The sequence below is a fragment of the Elephantulus edwardii genome, unplaced genomic scaffold, assembly GCF_000299155.1.
Source record: "Elephantulus edwardii isolate Elephantulus edwardi_28Jun2011 unplaced genomic scaffold, EleEdw1.0 scaffold00229, whole genome shotgun sequence".
In the NCBI taxonomy this organism is placed as follows: domain Eukaryota; kingdom Metazoa; phylum Chordata; class Mammalia; order Macroscelidea; family Macroscelididae; genus Elephantulus; species Elephantulus edwardii.
Genome location: NW_006399979.1, coordinates 1,518,908 through 1,539,430, shown reverse-complemented (window position 1 = coordinate 1,539,430; position 20,523 = coordinate 1,518,908). Strand labels below are relative to the sequence as shown.

At 37.5% G+C, this 20,523-nt stretch overlaps 1 protein-coding gene across 2 annotated transcripts in view; it reads left to right on the top strand.

Annotated features, from left to right (window-relative positions):
* Positions 1 to 20,523, top strand: part of TTK (TTK protein kinase) — an 83,573-nt gene that overhangs the window by 48,552 nt on the left and 14,498 nt on the right. The window contains exons 10-13 of one of the 2 annotated variants that reach the window (XM_006898431.1): positions 897 to 1,045; positions 7,522 to 7,524; positions 17,738 to 17,871; positions 19,293 to 19,410. In XM_006898431.1, the coding sequence (XP_006898493.1) occupies positions 897 to 1,045; positions 7,522 to 7,524; positions 17,738 to 17,871; positions 19,293 to 19,410 (404 nt within the window). The remainder of the gene's footprint in view (positions 1 to 896; positions 1,046 to 7,521; positions 7,525 to 17,737; positions 17,872 to 19,292; positions 19,411 to 20,523) is intronic. The other variant, XM_006898430.1, reaches the window with a different exon arrangement.

Here is a 20,523-nt window from a genome sequence, read left to right as displayed (position 1 = left end):
GACCCCTTCTAAACCCAGCCTGGACTTCTGGCAGTTCTCTGCTGATGTGCTGTTCCAATCGTTTTTGGATAATCTTCAGTAGAATCATGCTTCCATGTGAAATCAGTGGTACTGTTCTATAGTTTCCACACTCTGTTCGGATGGCAACAAATATAGATCTCTTGCAGTCAGTTGGCCAAATGGTTGTTTTCCAAATTTATTGGCACATTTTGGTGAGCACATCCAGGGCAGCATGTTTTAGCTGAAATATGTCAATTGGTATAACATCTATTCCTGGGGACTTATTTTTGGCCATTTGCTTCAAATCAGCCTGAACTTCTTCCTTCATCACCATAGGCTCTTGCTCATATGTTGTTTCATGAAATTCTTCTGTGTCTGCCAATTCCTATTGATACAGTGACTCAGTATATTCTTTCCATCTTCTTTTACTACTTCCTGGATCATTTAATATTCTTCCTAAAGCTTCCTTGATGATAGCAACTCAAGGTTTGAATTTGTTTTTCAGTTCCTCATGCTTAAACTACAGGAAGAAATAATTTTAAAAAGATAACTTTACCGTAATAAAAAACTAAGCATAATGGGGCACAGATGTAATGTGAAAAGGAAAATATTATAGAATTTTTGCTTTGAAACTTATTTACTGGTACAGTCTGCAAACATATCAATCAAGATTTGTGTTCTAACAAAGGTCTGAATGAGAATTTAGGAAGGTCTCTATATTGAAGAATTATAAAATCGGCTTAAGGCAAATTTTCAGCCTTTTTCCTGAAGCTTTTTGTTTTCTTTGTTTTTAGAGGGGCTTGTAACATGTTCTATTGTTTATGCTTCTTTTTGAAAACTTTTTGTTCTCAAATGTAGTTCTTCCTTTTTAATAACAGTAATAAATATAATTTCAGAATCAAAAGAGTTGCATGAACTAAAGGTTCCAGAAAGTGCCCAGAAACAGTGGAAATCTAAGAGAAAGCCAGAAGGCTTAAGTAGAAATCTTGCTGCAGCTTCTAGTCAGTGTCAGATTCCAGAGATAAACAGAAAGGTGGATACAGAGGTAAGTTCATTCCCTTCATGTGTAACATTCTTCTTGTTTCTAGGTTACTTCTAAAGTATAATGGTCATATTGAGTATTTTTTCTTTTATTAAATGAACCTTAATTTATACCTTATTTAATTTTGAAAGGACCTAATACAAAAGGACAATCTGTAATAATCATAGGTTTAATAAGAGTTATGTCAAGCCATTTTCCTTTATATATTTAAAAATGTTTCTGGGTTACTAAGAACCTCTGGTGACCTAGTATATAAGGAGTTGCACTGCCAACCTGTTGTTGTTATGTGCCGTTGAGTTGCTTGCTACTCATAGCGACCCTATGTACAACAGCCCTAAACTCTGCTCTGTGCTGTACCAATTGCACTGTCTCCAATACAACTGTCCTGATTACCCCAGTAAATGAATCAAGCCACATCATAGAGGGCTATCCCCTCCTGCGCTGTCCCTCCACCCTCCCAAGCATGATGTCCCTCTCCAAGGACCGGTCCCTCCTTACACCATGTCCAAAGTATGTTAGATGGAGCCTCAGAATCCTTGCCTCCAAGGAGCTGCCTGGTTTGACCCTTTCCAGGATAAATCTGTTTGATTACCTGGCAGTCATGGTACCTTCAATACTCTTCTACAGCTCAAAGGCATCAATTCTCCTTCTATCCTCCTTAGTCATTTTCCAACTCTGTGATGCATAACAAGTGATTGCAAAGACCATCGCCTGTATCAGACACACCTTAGTCTCTAGAGACACACCATTGCTCTTCAGTACTTTGGAGTGGTCCCTAACATCAGACTTTCCCATGGCAATACGTCTTTTAATTTCCTGGCTACTGGTGCCAAGAGTGTTGACTGTGGAGCCAAGCAAACTAAAGCTGTGAACAATCTCAGTCTCTTCACCATCCATCCTGATGCTGCCATTTGGTACAGTGGTGAGGATCTTTGTCTTCTTGACATTGAGCCTCAGTCCATATTAGAGGCTGCAATCCTTGACCCTCTGAAGCAAGCACTTCAGGTCCTCCTCACTTGCAGCAAGCAGGGTTGTGTCATCTGTATATCATAGATTGTTGATAGATCTTCCACCAATCCTGACCCCACATTTCTCCTCATAGAGCCCAGCCTCCAGGATAATCTTTTTTGCATACAGGTTGAAAAGGTATGGAGACAGGACACATCCCTGGTATACGCCCTTCCCAATTTTGAACCAGGCACTGTTTCCTTGTTCTGTTCTGACGGCTGCTTCTTGGTCCAAGTATAGCTTTCTTATTAGCACGATCATGTGTTCTGGTATTCCCATTCTTCTCAGAGTCAGCAACAGTTTGTTACAGTTCATACAGTCAAACGCCTTTTTATAGTCAGTGAAACACAGATATACATTCCTCTGGTATTCCCTTATTTCAGCCAACATCCATCTAACATTAGCTACAATATCCCTAGTACCACGACCCCTTCTGAACCCAGCCTGGACTTCTCGCAGTTCTCTGCTGATGTGTTGTTCTCTGTCGTTTTTGGATAATCTTGAGTAGACTCTTGCTTTCATGTGAAATCAGTGATACTGTTCTATAGTTTCCACACTCTGTTGGGTCACCCTTCTTTGGGGTGGGAGCAAATATAGATCTCTTCTACCCTCCGGCCAACTGCCAACTTAGAGCTGAGCAATTAAAAGCAACCAGTAGCTCCATGAGAGAAAGATAGGCAGTGTCCTTTCATGCAATTTATGTCCTCTGAGGATACACTGCAAAGTCAGTTATGAGTCAGTTCCAACTTAACAGCAATCTATGCATACTAGGGGTTGGCAAACTGCAGCTTGTGGGCCAAATGTAGTCCACTGCATTATGTTTAGCAATAGCTGTGGTCTTTTGTTTACTTATTTTCTGTTGCTGCATTTTATTGGGAAAGTTTAGAGACTGTTAATCAATATAAAATTTCTGAGCCAGTAAACAAGAACATAATAAAAATGGGGAAAGATAGCTGTTGTCAAAGAATTGATTCCCTCAAGGCACAATCCTCACCTATTGTAGCAGCAGTAAAGAAATACAACACCATGTTTTTGTTATGTGCTGTTGAATTGGCTTTGGCTATAAATCATATGGGAGTAAATTGCTTGGCAAATCTGCTGCCAAGAACCTCTTTAAATTGTTTTAAGAGTGAGGTGTCCCTTTAAAGACTGAATTACACCTAACCCAAGCCATAGTATTGTTTCATATCTATCTGAAGGTTGGTCATTGAATAAGAAAACTTTATGCCTTTGTATTTTGCTATTGGGACAAGTTTTTAATATAAAACGGACTCCCAGTCTCGGAATGGCATAGCATAGGGCAGGCTTCAGATCTGTTGTTCATAGGATCGCTATGAGTTATACCCGACTTGACAGAATATAACAGCAACAACATGGACTGCCAGTGAACAAATCTGCTTTGAAAAAAGTACAGCCAGAGCATGTCTTAGATGCAAGATTCATGAGACTCCGTTTCACATGTTTTGGGCATATTATCAAGGAGGGACCAGTCTAAGAGAAAGTCATGGTTGGTAAAGAAGAGGTTTCAGCAGAAAAGAACTTCTCAGCAAGAGTGATGACACAGTGACTCGAACAATGGACTGTGCACAGCAGATTGTGTTGTAGGGATGGTCCATGCTCAAGCAGGGTTTTGTTCTATTGTTTGTATGGTCACTGTGGATGGGAACCAATCTTAGGGCACCTAACAATGTTGCTGCTTATATACAACCACAGAATTGAGAAGTTAAAATGGAGATTAATGTCTGGCAGTGCCTAAATTGTTTATGCTGTTTAACAGAAAAAATTAATGCTGACTCTCAAATTAATCAAGTGCTATAACAACGCATTTAACAATTTGTTGTCGTCATCCTCATGAATAAAACCGGAAACGTTGTTGTTACTAGGTGTCCTCACGTCCAGTACAACTTACAGCAATCATATGAATAACATGATCATGCTATTCCACATGGTGCTTTCTGCTGCCACTGTAGCAGCCCGGCCCTTCTCTGAAGAACATAGCCCTCCTAGGCCCAGGGGTATTGAAAGCCACAAAGATCTTTCACAAAGGACAGCCAAGTCTTGCCTTGCCTCCACCTCTTCCTGAGCATAGAAGAAAAGTTCCCTGAGGAATTCTTCCAGTTTCTTTATCCTAACACTGGTTTCAGAGGAACTGGGCTTACCTTGTGTTTTCTATCCAAAGAAATATATGTGGTCACACCAGAAACCTTCTCCACCATAGCAACAGTCGGGTTACTCATCTATGTGGTTGAAAAAAATGGTACCTCTGTTGAACAGTTGGTGCTAATACACTTAATGAGCAAAAAATTGGACAACTAAAAGGTGAAGCTGACTTCCATAAAATACATCCAAGATGCAATTGATTCAGAAAAGGCACAGCAGGCACTGGTTCAGAAATTCCATTCCCATTTTCAAAGGAAAAACATTGCTGTGGCCATGAAAGTTAAATACTGGGAACTGCTACATTAAGTGTACAAGGAAGTAAAGAATCGTCTGGACTATCCTATGTCTGCAAAATATGACACGTAGAAAGAAACAAGAGCACATAACTGGGTGGAGAAGATGTGCAGAGCTGCTTCACACAACAGGAAAAGGAGACAGTTGTCAAGCATATTCACTATCTAAAGCTACTGCAAGGAGTCTTAAGCCCAGCCAGTTAGGTAGATCTTTCAATTCCTAGTGAGGCAGCTGCATACAGTTGACTTAACTAAATGGAAAATTGTCTATGTGACAAAAATCATTCTTTGTATCATGTTTATGTCTTAACAGTAACAGTTTTAACTAAAGCTGAAGTATTACTTTGTTACATTGAGAATAAAACACACTTATTGGCCAATTTAAAAAAATAAAACAGAGCAAAAAACACATATCTTAATCTGGTTCTATCCTGTGCTATCCTTACCATATCTGATATACTTGAGCCCGTTGCTGCAGTCATTGTGTCAAGACATCTCATTGTGCATCTTTCTCTTTAGCTGACCTTCCACCTTTCCAAGCATGATACCACTTTATAAGGCATATTAATTCCTGCCTGATGTTCTACTTTATGGGTTCTGGGGAGGCTGTTACATTGGAGATAATTGTGCCCTTAATATAGGTCAAAGTATGGGGAGGCTTCCAGAAATCTGGCTAGATGGTCTGGTGTCATACTTCTGGGTTGCCAGATAAAGCCTAGTTCAGGTGAGAAGTGGACTTTCTGAGAAGCACCACCAGCTTCTGGGAGAACTTCTTCATCTTTTTGTATATTGACTCCATCACAGGGTTCCTGGCCCATGACTTCTGAATACCTTGTCATGCACTTTTAGAATTCAGAGGCAAAGTGAGTCATCTGCGAAGATATTTAGCTACTTCCCCAGGCAGGTGGTGGCTGCGTTCAGGAGGAAAGGATCATGTTTACGATACAGATTTTGCCTCCTTTAGCATGTCTTTGAAGATCTTTCAACAACAACCACAATGATGTTGGCTGCAGCAGTGACGAGATCATCAGCAGGAGCAGCATCCCTGAGGTGGACATGGTTCATTCTACTCTCACATGGCCAAGCACCATGCCAGACTTCATTTTGGCCAGCCTCACTTAGAAGTCTGTAACACGCTGGGACTGCTGACCCAGGGAATCCTTAAACAAGCTTTGTCTCTGCATCTCATCTCCAGACTGGAACTGGGCAGTTCACATGCTGAATGTTCCTTATGGTCCTTTCTTTGCTGCATTTTAGGGCTTATTATAGATGAGAATCCCTGCATAAAACTGGAACAGGATCCACATCTCACAGTACACACAAAAATCAACTCAATGTGGATCAGATAGGCAATAATCATGGTAGATAGAGAAAAGATGGAAATTGATAATGATTTCATCTTGCTTGGATCCACAGTCAACATCATTTGTACCAACAGCCAGGAGACCTGGTTGTCAGTGGCTGAAGAGTCTGAAGATTGACGTGTCTGATACACTGTGGAGGCTGTGATATGGGTCCAGGCATGGGAAGCTTCCAGAACCCTGGCTGAACCGTTAGCTGGATAGTGGTTACAGGGCTTTTGTGGGGGGTGAAAACCAACTTTCAGAGGTGAATCTTCATGTGGAGCAGAGGTGTTTTCTGAAGGGATGTCCCACTTGCATCTGGAGCACATTCTGGAGGTGCCAGTGGATCCAGGTGGGCATGCCAAGAGGACAGGCAGCCTCTCAGATGGAGGGAGAACACAGCCATCCCCCCTTGGCAGGAGCTCTCATTGCCAAAGCAAACTGCAGCCCAGGGACGTGAGCCCTGTTTGAAGAGCTAGAAAAATTCTTACCCTGTGAGGTCCAGCCACTATGTTTGTTCTAGGTTGGTTCCTTCCCCTCACCGGGCTTCAGCTTCTCAACTGTGCAGTGGTCATTGGAGCTGTGTAAGGAAATGCTTAGCAGAAGCCAGAGCCAAGTCTTCTCTCCACAATAGGTCCAGGTGGGTGGGGGACCACAGAGTTCCATCCTGGGGGAGCACAAGCTCTCAGTATACCTGGACCAAGGAGAGGGCCACTGGTATGGGGCAGGAACCCCTACCCGAAATTGCTGCCAAGTGCAGGTGTTTGGCCTCAGACAAGGCACATGAACCCTACCTCCATCTTTTTGATGTTTCCTGGATTATTGAGTACTCTGACCATGGCATCTCTTGAGTATTGCAACTCAAAACTTAAATTTATTTTTCAGTTCTTTTGGCTTGAGAAATGCTGAGGCAGCTCTTCCTTTTTTATATTTTGACTCTAGCTCTTTGCACATTTCATTATAATCACTTGCTTTATCTTCTCAAGCTGCCCCATGATATCTTCTGTTCAGCTCCTTTACTTCATCATCTCTTTGCTTTGGTTTGGCTTCTGGACCCTCAAAGATAATTTTCATAGTTTCTTCTTACATCCCTTTTGGCTTTTTCTTCTCTGTTTTTTGAATGACCTTTTGCTCTCTTCATGAATGATTTCCTTTATTTCATTCCACAGCTCCTCTGGTCTTTGATCATTGGTATTCTATGCCTCAGAATTATGTTTGTTCTTATGGATTTTTTAAATCTTCCTTAGTTTCATTTTGAACTTGCATATGAGTAATAATAGGTGGCCTCTTCTACAATCAACACCTAAGTTGGTCCTGACTTCTAATATTGAACTTCTCCAATGATTTTTCCACAGACGTAATCAGTCTTATTTTTGTACATTTTGTCCATATGTAAACTCACCTTTTATGTTTTTTAAAAGTTTTGTTATGAATAAATCATGAACATACCAAATTCAGTTATTCACTCTATGACCTCAGTTCTTCCACTAAATCCATACTTTACTATTACCATTCCATTTTGTTTCCATATTTTACATTCCAAACCCCCATAATAACTAATGCATCTTGATTGCATGTTTGATCAATTTTGGACTGCAAATGTTGGTAGAAATCCTCAATTTTTTCCTCTTTGGCTTTAGTAGTTGGTGCATATATTTAAGAATAGTTGAATTAGCAGGTCTTCTTTATATACAAAAGGATAGTATGTTATCACTGATGGTATTGTACTTTAAAATAGTCTTTGAAATTGCCCTTTTAATTATGAATGCAAACCATCCTTCCTCAGTTTTTCGCTCTCAGCATAATAGATCATTTGATTCAGAGTGGCCCATGTCAGTCCATTCCATTTCACTAATGCTTAGAATGTTGCGTTTCATGCATTCCATTTTATTTTTTACAACTATCAGTTTGCCTATATTTACATGTTTCAATTATTAATGGTTGTTTGCAACTGTTTCTACTTATAATTGAGTGGCTTTTCATCTGAACTCTGTTTCTACTCAGCAATTATACCTACCTGCTTTTCTTTGTTGTTCCTAAGGTTTTAAAAGGCCTGTTATTTTAGAGAAATACATAGCCAGTCCTGCTTCCTAGGCACTCTTAATCGAGGAGTCACACTGCACCTTTCCATCTTGGGTGACCATTTCAGCAATGTGTGTGTCTATAACAGTTTGACAGTAACTAGGAGACATTTCAGAAAGAAATAATGTAGAAAACTGTCAAGGTGTTGTACCTAACCTATGACCATCTCTTGCTCACTATTTCTTCTAAGTGCTTTTGTTACAAGGATGGCAAAGGCCTTTTTTTTTAAATTTAAGAGTTCTCAAATATTTTTTTTTCCTGTGGGACCCTTTATACTATTGCATGTTACAGAGGTCCTCTAAGACCTTTTGTATTAGTACTCAACATTGTATTTGTAGTTCTTGTATCTGAAGATACTGAAATTGTTTACTTCTTAAAAATTGTAATGTATTTATCCCATGAGATTTATGAAAAGTAAGTTTTTTAAAAATAATATAATGAGAAGAATCATTATAGTTTTTTTGCACATGTCTATGGGAGAGAGGAAATTGATTTCTTTTTATTATGGACATTTTCAGTCATACACAAGGTATAATAAGCCGCTCTGATTCTATCACCGTGCTTCTATAACTACCAACTTTCTGTTGCTATTCTGGATCTTCCCAACATTATATTTTTCTTTTTTCTTTTAATGAAAGTTTACAGAGACTTTGGATTTCCATTCATTCATTGTTTCACACAGTATGCTTTTTCTTTGAAAAGTAAAAAAAGAATAAAAATTATTTCATTGTTACACAATGCCCCCTGCCCTTCAGTCCACTCCACTATGCAGCTTTCATTCTGGATTCTTGTCATGACAATAATACCTAATCATATATTCCTCCTAAACAGTTCAATGCAGTATACATTATTTAGCCTCTCTTACTTCCCCCCAAACTCCGATGTCAGTCCTGATTTACAGCAGTGGCACTATGCAGTATTTGTCCTTTTGTGACTGAGATATTTCACTCAGCATAATGTCCTCCAGGGACACCCATCTTGTATAATATTTCATGAGTTCCTTGTTTTTCAATGCAGCATAGTATTCCATTGTGTGAATGAATGTATTGGAGCTTTGTTGATGGGCACTTGGGTTGTTTCCAGCTCTTAGCTATTGTGAACAAAGCCGCAATAAACATGGGTGTGCATATATCTGCTTGGGTGTCAGTTATGGGTTCTTTAGGGTATATTACCAATAGTGGAATTGCTGAGTCAAAAGGTATTTCTATTTGCAAATTTTTGAGAAAGTACCATATAGCCTTCCATAGTGGTTCCACCAGTTTACACTCCCAACAAGTGAATAAGAGTTCCAGTATCTCCACAACCTCACCAGCATTTTTTTGTTTGTTGTTCTGTTAAATTTTGCTATTCTTACTGGGGTGAGATGATAGCTCATAGTTGTTTTGATTTGCAACTCTCTTAGAGCTAGGGATTTTGAACATTTCTTCGTGTGTTTGTTTGCCATCTGAATGTCTTCTTTGGTGAAGTGTCTGTTCATAATCTGTGCACGTTTTTCAGTTGGGTTGCTTACCTTTATCTTGTTGTGGTGCTTGAGTGTTTTACAAATTCTACATATAAGTCCATTATCTGATGTGTCATTACCAAATACTTTTTCCCAGTCTGTGGCTTCCCTTTTTGCCTGGTTGGAGACATTTTTGGATGTGCATAAGGATTTGATGCTTAGAAGGTCCCATTCATCTATTTTATCCTGTCCTGGTTGTAGATTTTTCAGGATTCTTGGAAGACTGTTTCTGTTGTGGATTAGGACTTCTACAGTTCTCCAAAGATTTTCTTTAATGAAATATATAGTCCTTGGTTTTAGTCCTATATCCATGATCCACTTTGAGTTGGTTTTTGTGTATGGAGAGAGGTCTGGATCTTCCTTGAGTTTTCTACGGATAATTTTCCATTTTTGCCAGCACAATTTGTTAAAAAGGCTGTCATTTCCCCACTTAACTGATTTCATCTCCTTGTCAAAAATCAGTTCAACACAGGTAGATGGGCTGATTACTGGATCCTGAATTCTATTCCATTGATCTATGTGTTTGTCATTGTGCCAGTACCATGCTGTCTTGACCGCCATGGCTGTGTAGTAGAATTTGAAATCAGGGAGTGAGATGCCTGCTACCTTGCTTCTCTTTTTAAGGAGTGCTTTGCTTATTTGGGGGTCCTCTTTCCATTCCAAATGAAATTGGAGATTGCCTTTCTCATCTCATTGAAGAATGGAATTGGCATTTGTATTGAGATTGCATTGAATGTGTAAATTGCCTTTGGTATTATTGCCATTTTCACAATATTGAGTTTTCCTATCCATGAGTAAAGGATATTCTTCCACTTCTCCAGGTATCTTTTTGTTTCTTGTAGTAATGTTTCGTAATTTTCCATTTCCAAAATGACTTGCCTCTGGAAACTATGTACAAACAGTGCTCAGGCCTTTTGTTCATAGGGTGGCTATGAGTTGTCTGTGACTCGAGGGCACCTGACAACAACAAAGTCCCTTGTGCTCTTGGTTAGATTTACTCTCAAGTATTTAATCTTGTGATTAGCTATTGTGAAGGGTATTGTTTTTCTTAGCTCCAGTTCTATATTCTCTTTGTTACTGTAGAGAAATCCAATTGATTTTGTATGTTGGTTTTGCTCAACTGGTCAACTATGTCCAGTAGTTTTCTTGCTGAGTCTTTAGGGTTTTCTAGGTATACTATCATATCATCTGCATATAGAGATAATTTTAACTCCTCTTTACCAATTTGGATACCTCTTATTTCCTTCTGTTATAGCTATCCCTAAGACTTCTAATACAGTATTGAATAGGTTATAGAGGTCATGCTTGCTTAGTTCCTGTTCTCAAAGGGAATGCCTTTACTCTCTCTCCATTGAGAACAATGTTGGCTTTTGGGTTTGTGTATATACTTTTTATTATGTTAAAGAAATTCCCCTCTAATCCTATTTTGTTGAGTGTTTTAATCAGGAAAGGGTCTTGGATTTTGTCAAAGGCCTTTTTTTACATCAATTGATAGGATCATGTGGTTCTTGTTCTTTGCTTTGGTAATGTGATGAATGACATTGATTGTTTTTTTTAAGTTGAACCATCCTTGCATACCTGTTATGAATCCTGCTTGGTCATGGTGAATTATTTATTTGATGTATCATTTTATTCTATTGGCCAGGATTTTAGTCAGGATTTTTGCATCTATGTTCATGAGAGATATTGGCCTATATAGTTTTCTATTTTGGTGGTATCTTACCTGGCTTTGGAGTCTAGGATATGTTTGCTTCATAGAATGGGTCTGGGAGAATTCCATCTTTTTGTGTTTTCTAAAATAGTTTATGTAGAATAGGTGACAGTTCTTTTCTATATTTTTGATAAAATTCACTTGTAAAACCATCTGATCCAGAGCTGGTTTGGGCTGGAAGTTGTTTTATTACCTTTTCAATTTCTTCTTTTGTTGTGGGTCTGTTCGGTTGTTTAATTTCAGTTTGGTAGGTTGTGAATTTTTAAGTATTTGTCCATTTCCTCTAGGTTTTCATATTTGTTTGAGTATAGTTTTTCCCAATATTCTAATGTTAACCTTTTTATTTAGTTGATTCTATTGTGATGTTGCCTTTTTCATCTCTTATTCGGATTATTTTTGTCTTTTCCTTTGTTCTGCTAGTGGTTTGTCGATTTTACTGACCTTTTCGAAGAAGCTTTCAATTTTTTTAATGTTTCTATTTCATTTATTTCTGCTCTAATTTTTATAATTTCAGGTTTTTTAGAGGTTGTCGGATTTTCTTGTTACTCTTTTTCAATTTGTTGGAGGTTTCGGATTAGAGAGTTATTTTTTCCAGCCTTTTGATGTGTTTGCTAATTGCTACAAATTCACCTCTGATTACTACTTTGACTGTTTCCCAGAGGTTTTGGTAGGTGATGTTTTGATTGTCATTTGTTTCAACAAACTTTTTTATTTTTTATTTCTTCTAGTACCCACTTCTGTTCAAGCAAAGTGTTATTTAGCTTCCAAATGTATGATTTTTTCCTCCTTTATCTTCTTGTTATTAATTTCTAATTTTGTATATTGTGAGATACTTTGTATTATTTCTATGCTTTTTAATTTATTGATGCTTGCCTTGTGACCTAAAATGTGATCTTTTCTGGAGAAGGTTCTATGCACTTTGGAGAAGATGATGTACTGTGCTTTTTGGGTGTGCATTATGTTATAAATACCTATGCGATAAGTTGATTTATTGTGTGGTTTAATTCTTGAGCATCTTTGTTGAGTTTTTTCTGGTAGTTCTGTCTTTTCTTGAAAGGGGTGTATTCAAGTCTCCAACTACTATAGTAGTGTTGTCTGTTTCCTTTTTCAGTTAATGTTTTATATATTTTTCAGGTCTTTCATTTGGTGCATAGATATTTTTTATTGTTACGTGCTTTTATTCTATTCACCCTTTAATCATTATGTAGTGACCCTCGTCCTTTGTGATGATTTTTCATTGAAATTTATTTTATCAGAGATTAATATCGCTACTCCTGCTTTTTTTCTGGTTACCATTTGCTTGATATATTTTTTTCCACCCTTTTCTTTTTAGTCTTTCTTTATCTTCATTTTTCATATGTGTCTCTTGTAGACAACATATTGATGGATTTGGGGGTTTTATCCAATCTGCTACTCTTTTTCTCTTTATTGGTGTGTTTAAAGCATTCACTTTCAGTGTGATTATTGAGAGGCAAGGCTTTATTGTTATCATTTTGTTGAGTTTTTTTGGTGTTGTTGCTAGTTACATTGGTCCAACCTGCTTTCTGTGGTCCCTCTCTAAGAAGGATGTCTCCCAGTGTTTTCTGCAATGTTGGTCTTGTTTTTACAAACTCCTTTATGTTCTGTTTTTCTGGGAATATCTTGATCTCTCTTTCATATTTGATGGACAGTTTTACTGGGTACAGTATTTTTAGTTGATAGTTGTGCTCTTTGAATATTCGATATATGTCATTCCACTATCTTTCTTGCTTGGTTTCTGCTGAAAAATAGGTAATTAATCTTATGTTCTGGCAAATTTGATGATGATATGCCTCAGTGTTTTTCCTTTGAGGTTTATTCTATGTGGTGTTCACTCAGTTTCTTGAATATATATTCTCTCATTCTTTATTATGCCTGGGAAGTTTTCTTCTCGTAAGGATTCCACGACTTTTTTCAATGCCTTTACTTGCTTCTTCCTGTTCTGGGATTCCAATGAGGTGCATGTTATTTCTCTTGATGGGGTCTCATGTTATTATTCTTAGATTTTCTTCTTTTTCCTTCCGTTTTGTTTCTGCTTTTTGCTCTAGCAGATTAGTAGTTACAATTCTATATACTATTTCACTAGTATGATGTTCCATCTCTTCACCTCTGTTCATGTGTCCCTCCATCATGTTGGCAGCATCTGAAAGCGTATACCTCATATTTTGGATCATGGTTTCTTGTTTTTCCAGTGCCTCTAGTGCCTCATTTGTTTTATCTGCATTGTTCTGCATTGTTTTTTTAAGCTTCTCCTGGTTTTTGCTTGTAGTGTCCTATAATTCTTCAAGTTTGTCTTTCACCCATTGAAAATATTCAATCATTGTTCTTTAAAATTCTGTGTCAGAAAGTTCCATCAGACTTTCTGGCTTCAGGTAATACATTGATACTATGTCATTTTGGGACGGTGATAGCTTGTGGGCTTGTGTAGGAAGTGGGAGGTAGTTTGCTTCTTTCTTGACATTGCTGTGGTAGAGGTTTTCATGCCTGAGATGATAGCTGGCTCTTGATCTGATGTCACTGTTCCAGAAGTTTGAGCAGGTGTGTGCAGATGCACATAGGGTGGGTGCAGGTGTTGATGCATGTAGGATGGACACACATGGTAACGCACACGGGGCATGGGGGGGGCACACACACCCAGACCCACGTGGGTGGGGGTGGGGTGTGTGCTATGGGAACCTGAATAGAAAGCAGGAAACCTCAGTTTTCCATTGGTCTACCTACCCAGTCAAGCTCAAGCTGTCTCTCCCACCTGCTTAAGGTAAAGAATTCCCACAGTTGGTCCAGCAATGTGCAGGATTCCCACAGTTGGTCCAGCAATGCGCAGTGATTCCCCCCACTAAGTACCTTACTCAAATTCCTGCTGTCCTACTTGTTCCTAGCAGATGGGTCCCACCATGACTCACTGCTCCCTGCTGAGGCTTACTGCTCCCCGTGAAGGCTCATTGCTTCCTGCTAAGGTTTGCTGCTCCCCACCAAGGCTCCCAAACAAATTATTTTAATAACATTTCTCATTCAAATTCCATCTGTTCTATGCTTGGCTCCCCCACCATTACTTTTTTCCCTTTTATGTACTGGAGCAATTTTTTAGAAAAATCGAAGATATTTTATCATTTCACTTGTGAATTTTAAATAGTAAATCTCTAACATGTATGTACTCTTTTGTTGTTGGGTTTTTTGGTGGTTTTTGTTTTGGTTTGTTTTTGTTTTGATTTGGATTTTAGCAAGCCAGCTGAAAAAGGTTTAACAAGCCAATCAAACAGAGTTATAACTAGTAAAAGGTATGTTGTGAAAAACAAAGAAAAGGGGAAAGACCCCTAGAAAGACAGAAATGAAGCCAAACCTTTCACAAACCTTGGTACACTGTCAGCAGAGAAGCATATGGACTCATTTTAAAACTATAACACAGCCACAATAATCATGATTAATATGGTCCAAATTAGGATTGTAAGCAAGATATCCTACATTACATTGGGGTGAAATTGCAAGTCTCTTACCCAACAGAATGGCCCTTCTGTTTCTGTTAATTGGTTAGTTTTTGTTGTTTTGTACTATTCATTTGTTGAGGAAAATGAGTCCTTTATCATGTAATTTAAGATATCTTTTAGCACATTTCCTTTTTTTCCTTGTTAACATCAAAATGCTACTAATTTTGTAAATCCGCTGTGTACTTAGAAGAGAGAATGCAAATGAGAAAGTCAAATTTTGGTCTTACCATGAAAATGCTTTTACCCATTCAGAATTGTTGAAAGGCCTCTAACCTTAAGGTTCCTGCCCCACATTTTGAGAACTTAAGTAATGGCATTTATAACAGGTAGTAGATGATAAAGATTCCTACATGTCGAACCATGAATGACAGTGAACAAAAGTCTCTTCCCCCTCATTATAAATTAAGGGCTCAAAACTTTTTGTCATTTTAAAAACCCTCAAATTCATTGCTTTCAAGTTGGAATAGAATGACCCTCCATTTGGTTTCCAAGAGTGTAAATTGCACAGAAGAGATTGCTTATCTTTCTCCTTCAAAGCTCATCATGCATTTGAACCACCAGAGAGTTGGGGCTTGTGGATTATCAGTACAACTCTCTTCAGACTTCTTCACCGGAATTCTGTTACCACAATGAGATACTATATAGTGTCTATTTGGAATACAATGCTTGGAAAGAAAAATCATAAGTATGAGTGATGATGTTTGAACTCCCATATAGTGCTGATGATATTGTTAAAAAGTTGCTGGTCACTTGACAAAACTAACTAGCATTTCTTCAAAGGTCAGCAGTGCAACAGCTGTGGAAAATGGTAAGGCACTTTAAAAGTTGGAAATAAAAATAATATATAATCTACCAATGTCAGTATATATCTTGGATAAATAAGAGCTGTGAGACAGACAAATATGTACACATCTATGTTCATCCAGGCACAATAGCTAAAGGATGGAAAGTACTTAAAGCTTATGAATGGATTAAACTATGGTATGCAGTGGTAAACAGAATACCGTGCAGCATTAATAAAAATGATAAATTGACCAAGCATTTCATAATGTTGTTGTTGTTGTGTGCCATCATCAAGTCACTTGCGACTCATAGCAACCTCATGTACAATAATCCTGAAACCTGCTCTATCCTGTCCCAACCTTACTGTCTCTGACATACCTACCTTCATTATACCAGTCGCTGAATCCATCTCATGGAGGGTCTTTCTCTCCTGCACTGTCTTCCACCCTCCCAAGCATGACGTCCCTCTCCAACTGCTAGTTCCTCCTTGAACAGAAAAAAAAAATTACGCTGAGTGCAATGTAAAACACAAAAGAAAATATATTTTAATAAAGAAAAGGTTTACACATAGAAAGAAACTTAGTTTAAGGTTAATGGAGGATAAATCACTAACAATAGAGTGGACAAATTAATTGTTCTGGGTGAAAGGATGGACAATATATTATAAGGAGTAGGCCACACAAAATGATCAAAACAAAGGAAATCACTGGGAGTAGCACAGAGTTAATGGCAACACATGGATATGGTCCTATTATGTGTAGATAGACATGCAAGCTGTTACATATGACTAATCCAATTGAACTAAATTCTTGAATATATACATGGATTTGACATGAAGGATACACACACACACACTAACTATATCTTGACCATAGTAAAGTATACAAGTTACAGAGTTTGGAAAACTTCTTGGCTATAACCAGACATCTTGAAAGAATGACTTGGGTTCTTAGGGCTTTAGTCTCAGAGGACATCAAGGAATAAAGACAGTGTTCTACATCTTGGTTTAATGAGTGGCAAGTGGGGCTTTAAAAAATTTGTACATGGCCATCTAAACTATTGGTCTCACCCCATCCTGAACAAAGAAGTGGGAAGATAAAACCACTTAGAAGCAACTAAGAACCCTGGCCATCACTGCTGATTGCTCTGAAAAGGGATCGCAGTAAAGTCCAAAGAGAATGGGAGGAAAATGTGGAAGAAACTGAGTCATAGAAGACTAAGCTTACTTTCCACCAGGAAAGAAACAAGTGGAACCTCTGAGGCTCTCGCCCTTGGATACTCTTTAAGCTTAACTCACCCCCATGACTCAACCTCTACCCAAACGTTGAGCCTGTAAGGTGAGCTGTTATACCTGGAAAGTACACATTACTCAGAACAATCAACCAGGAGCGCAAAAAGACAGCTTTTACCCAGGGATGAAGAAAAACCATAAACACAAAGTTAAGTGGGGAAAAAATATAGTGTGAATATTGCATGAAATGGCATCCACTTCCTAAACATCATACCTCTGGAACTCTATGAACTCCGAGAAACAGCGATAATTATAGAAAGGTTTCAGGTCTTTTGTTCATAAGGTTGCTATGAGTCGTACTTGATTTGGCAGCAATCAACTACAACAGCATTGCATAAACTAGGATGAATCTATGTATATGAATTGTTCAATGCTCAGAAAAAGTAAAAAGTTTTTTATTACAACTCAAATTATGATTTAGTAATTCCACACTTAGATATATACCCAAAATAATTTAAAACATGCCATACAAAAACCCTAATACAGATTTTCATAGCATTATCCATAATTGTCAAAAAGTAGATGCATGATTAAGTAAAATTAATTTACACATGCAGTGCAGTATTTCTCGTCAATACTAAAGGAATAATATAGATTAATTTATGTTCTATGAAAGGCCAAATATGATCCTGTCTTATATAGAGTGTTCATGATATGCACATCCATAGATACAGAAAGTAGTTTATTAACTGCTAGAATCTGGAAGGAAAAGAATACAGAGATAGTATTGTGTATTTCTTTATTTAGATTATGAACGTTCAGTACTTGGTAACAATAGCTCTTAAAGGGGAAAAGTCATCCTGTATTAGTAAGACAATGTCATGTACCTTCTGTAGATGATATTGATTTGACATAATAGAGCTATACGAAAACATTGTCTCTTACACATATGACCTGTTTTTTTTTACCATGCTTTTAACTTTTCTGTTTTTATTTTTGCTTTTACTGTTTATAAAACAATTATGCCAGGTGAATACTAAAAAGAATCTAATTCATAGTATTTTTATTTTGATTCAACAGAAACATACCACTTTTGAGCAACCTGCCTTTCCTGTTTCAAAACAGACACCACCATTATCAGCACCCAAACTGATTGATCCAAAATCTCTTTGTAGCACACCAAGCAACGATACCTTGGATGAGTACATGAGTTGGTAATTACTTTTGGCACTTAACTTGGGGAGGCAGGGTGGGTACAGGTACAGTGGTAATAAAACGGCTATTGAAGTCAAGTAGTTCTCCTGCTTTGTTCCCTTAATGACTTTAAATTCCTCATTTTCTCCTCTTTAAAATAGAGGGGGAAGGTAATTGCAGTAGTATATAGTTAGAAGCATTGTTGTGAAGTTGGGCTTTTTCGTTGTCTAATCTATCCTTGATCTTACTTGCTGGAATTCATAGATGACTCTCCAGTGGGTTTTTAGAGGTTGTAAGTCAGACAGGAGCAGACTGCCCATCTTTTTCCCTCAGAGCAACTGATGGATTTGAAGCCTTTGTGTTGGCAGCACTACTCTACCTCTAGGCCACCAAATCTCCCTAATCTGTCGTGATAGTTTATAAATACTCTAAGGCTGCTATGCTTCTTTATAATCTTTTCATTGTCAAAAGCATACTACTATGATACATATTTTTAAGTTAGCTTTCTTAGAACAGATAAAGGGTAGAGAAATTTTATAGCAAAGAAAATGTTAGCTGGAATAATTTCTAGAAGAGGTTGGTTGAATACATAATCCTGGGATGAATAGAAATGAAAGGTGAGTAAAGAAATTGGATAGTCTGTGCTGACTGACAAACACAAGTGTTATCGTAAAAACAAATTGATGGTATTTCAAAGAAATTGAAAGGTTACTACACATTGTGACCTTTAGTTGCTGGTAGTATTTGAATATATTTTCAACATAATTAAAGATAATTCTCTTTGTTGGTTTTTGTTTCTCATTTTTATGATTTAATCTTTGTTTTCATTAGAATTGGCCTTGGTGGATATATAACCTATTTCTTATCTATTTAATATACATAGTTCTGCTATACATTAGTTAATTTTACTCTACTTGGGATATGTTGAGATTGATTGTTAACGACAGTAGCATAATAGTAGATTGAACATAAAAGTAGATTGTTTTCATACAGCTTTGTGGTACAAAAGTATTCTGTTTTGAGTTGAGTACATAATAGTGAACAAAATAAAGCACAAATGTGAACTGTACAGATTTAACTCAACAGTCTAACAACTTTGGTCTCTCCTATTTCTAGCAGACTGTTGTAGAACATCATTGTGAAAATGTCCTGCTAATAACTGTGCTCAACCATGTTGCCATTGCCTTGGCTCAGTCCTTATAAAAAAAAAACCTGCCAACTCTCTATTTTTAAATACCATTTATTTTAAAACATCCAATTTTTATATGAAGATGGAATAAAATTGTTGGCGGTGATATGTAAAATAAATATATGAAATGAAAACTGACTTGGATTCTGTGTGAATCTTTTGAGTTTTTAGCAGTTTTTTTAAAAAACCTCTTGTAATCTAAATCAGTCTTATTTTCTAAACTTTAATGTTTTAAAATAATTTCTTTCCTAGTTTTAGAACTCCAGTTGTACAGAATGACTTTCGATCGGCTTCTCAGTTGTCAGCACCTTCTAGCCAGCCTGCTCATTTCCAGCAGCAGATACCAGCTACACCACTCCAGAATTTACAGGTTTGATAAGCTACTGTACTTAATTAATTTTGTACTTGTATTATTGTTGTTTTGGGGTTTTGTTTTGTTTTGTTTTTAAACATCTCTGGTGGCTTCGTGCTTGATAAGGAATTGTACTGCCAAACCAAAAGCGTGTGTTTGGATCCCCTGGCGGCTCCAGAGGTAGGCAGTCTCCTCATGGAAATTACTGCCTCTGGTGCCCCACTTCAGAACTGACAATGAGCAGATTCTGACCCAACAGTCCCTAACTGCAACAGTTCTCAGGAAAATGTTAAGAATTTGTCTGTTCTTATCTCCAAAACTCTTAGGGTATGTTCCTAGTGATTTAAGATGTTGGATTTATAGAACATAAAGCTTATTATGTTTTTCATATTAATTATGCCAGAAGATCCAGTTTGAATGATAAGTTTGCTTTTGTGACGTTTTTATTCTACTTAACGATTAAAATCAGATCTAAGTGGGTTGATTTTATTAGTTGAGGAATATGTCATTTATTTGGACATATAAATGTTGAAAACTATCAGGTTAGAACTAGGAAGAGTGTCTTAGTTTTTTACTGTTGCTATGACATAAATAGCACATGTAAGTTGCTTTAATGAATAGAAATCTACTTTCCCGCAGGGTTAAAGGCTAGAAAGCGGAGTTTAAGGCACCAGCTCTTAAGGAAGTTTTTCTTTCTGCATAGGCTCTGGTATTAGGTCTTTTTCTCTTTTCTGTACGTTGGTTCTTTGACAGTCTTTGTGTCACCTGTTTCTCACTTGTGTGTCTCACCTGCTTTTTAGGTCTTAAAAGCAATTGGCTTTATACACAGTCTACATTGGTTTGGCCGCATTAACATAACAAAACTTTCTAAATGAGATTACATCCATAGATATTGGACTATTGCTCCATCCAGTGTTTTGAGGAGACATAGTTTAGCTCCTAATCGGTGCTACTTGTCATTGGTTAGGTGACTGTGAGTTGGTTCTACCATAACACAAAATGCACCACCTGGTCCTGCACCATGCTCAAAGTTATTGCTGTGGGTTGTTTTTTTTTTGTTTGGGTTTTTGTTTTTGTTTTTGTTTTTTATTTCAGTGAACATCTACAGAGATTTTGGAATTCCATTCATTC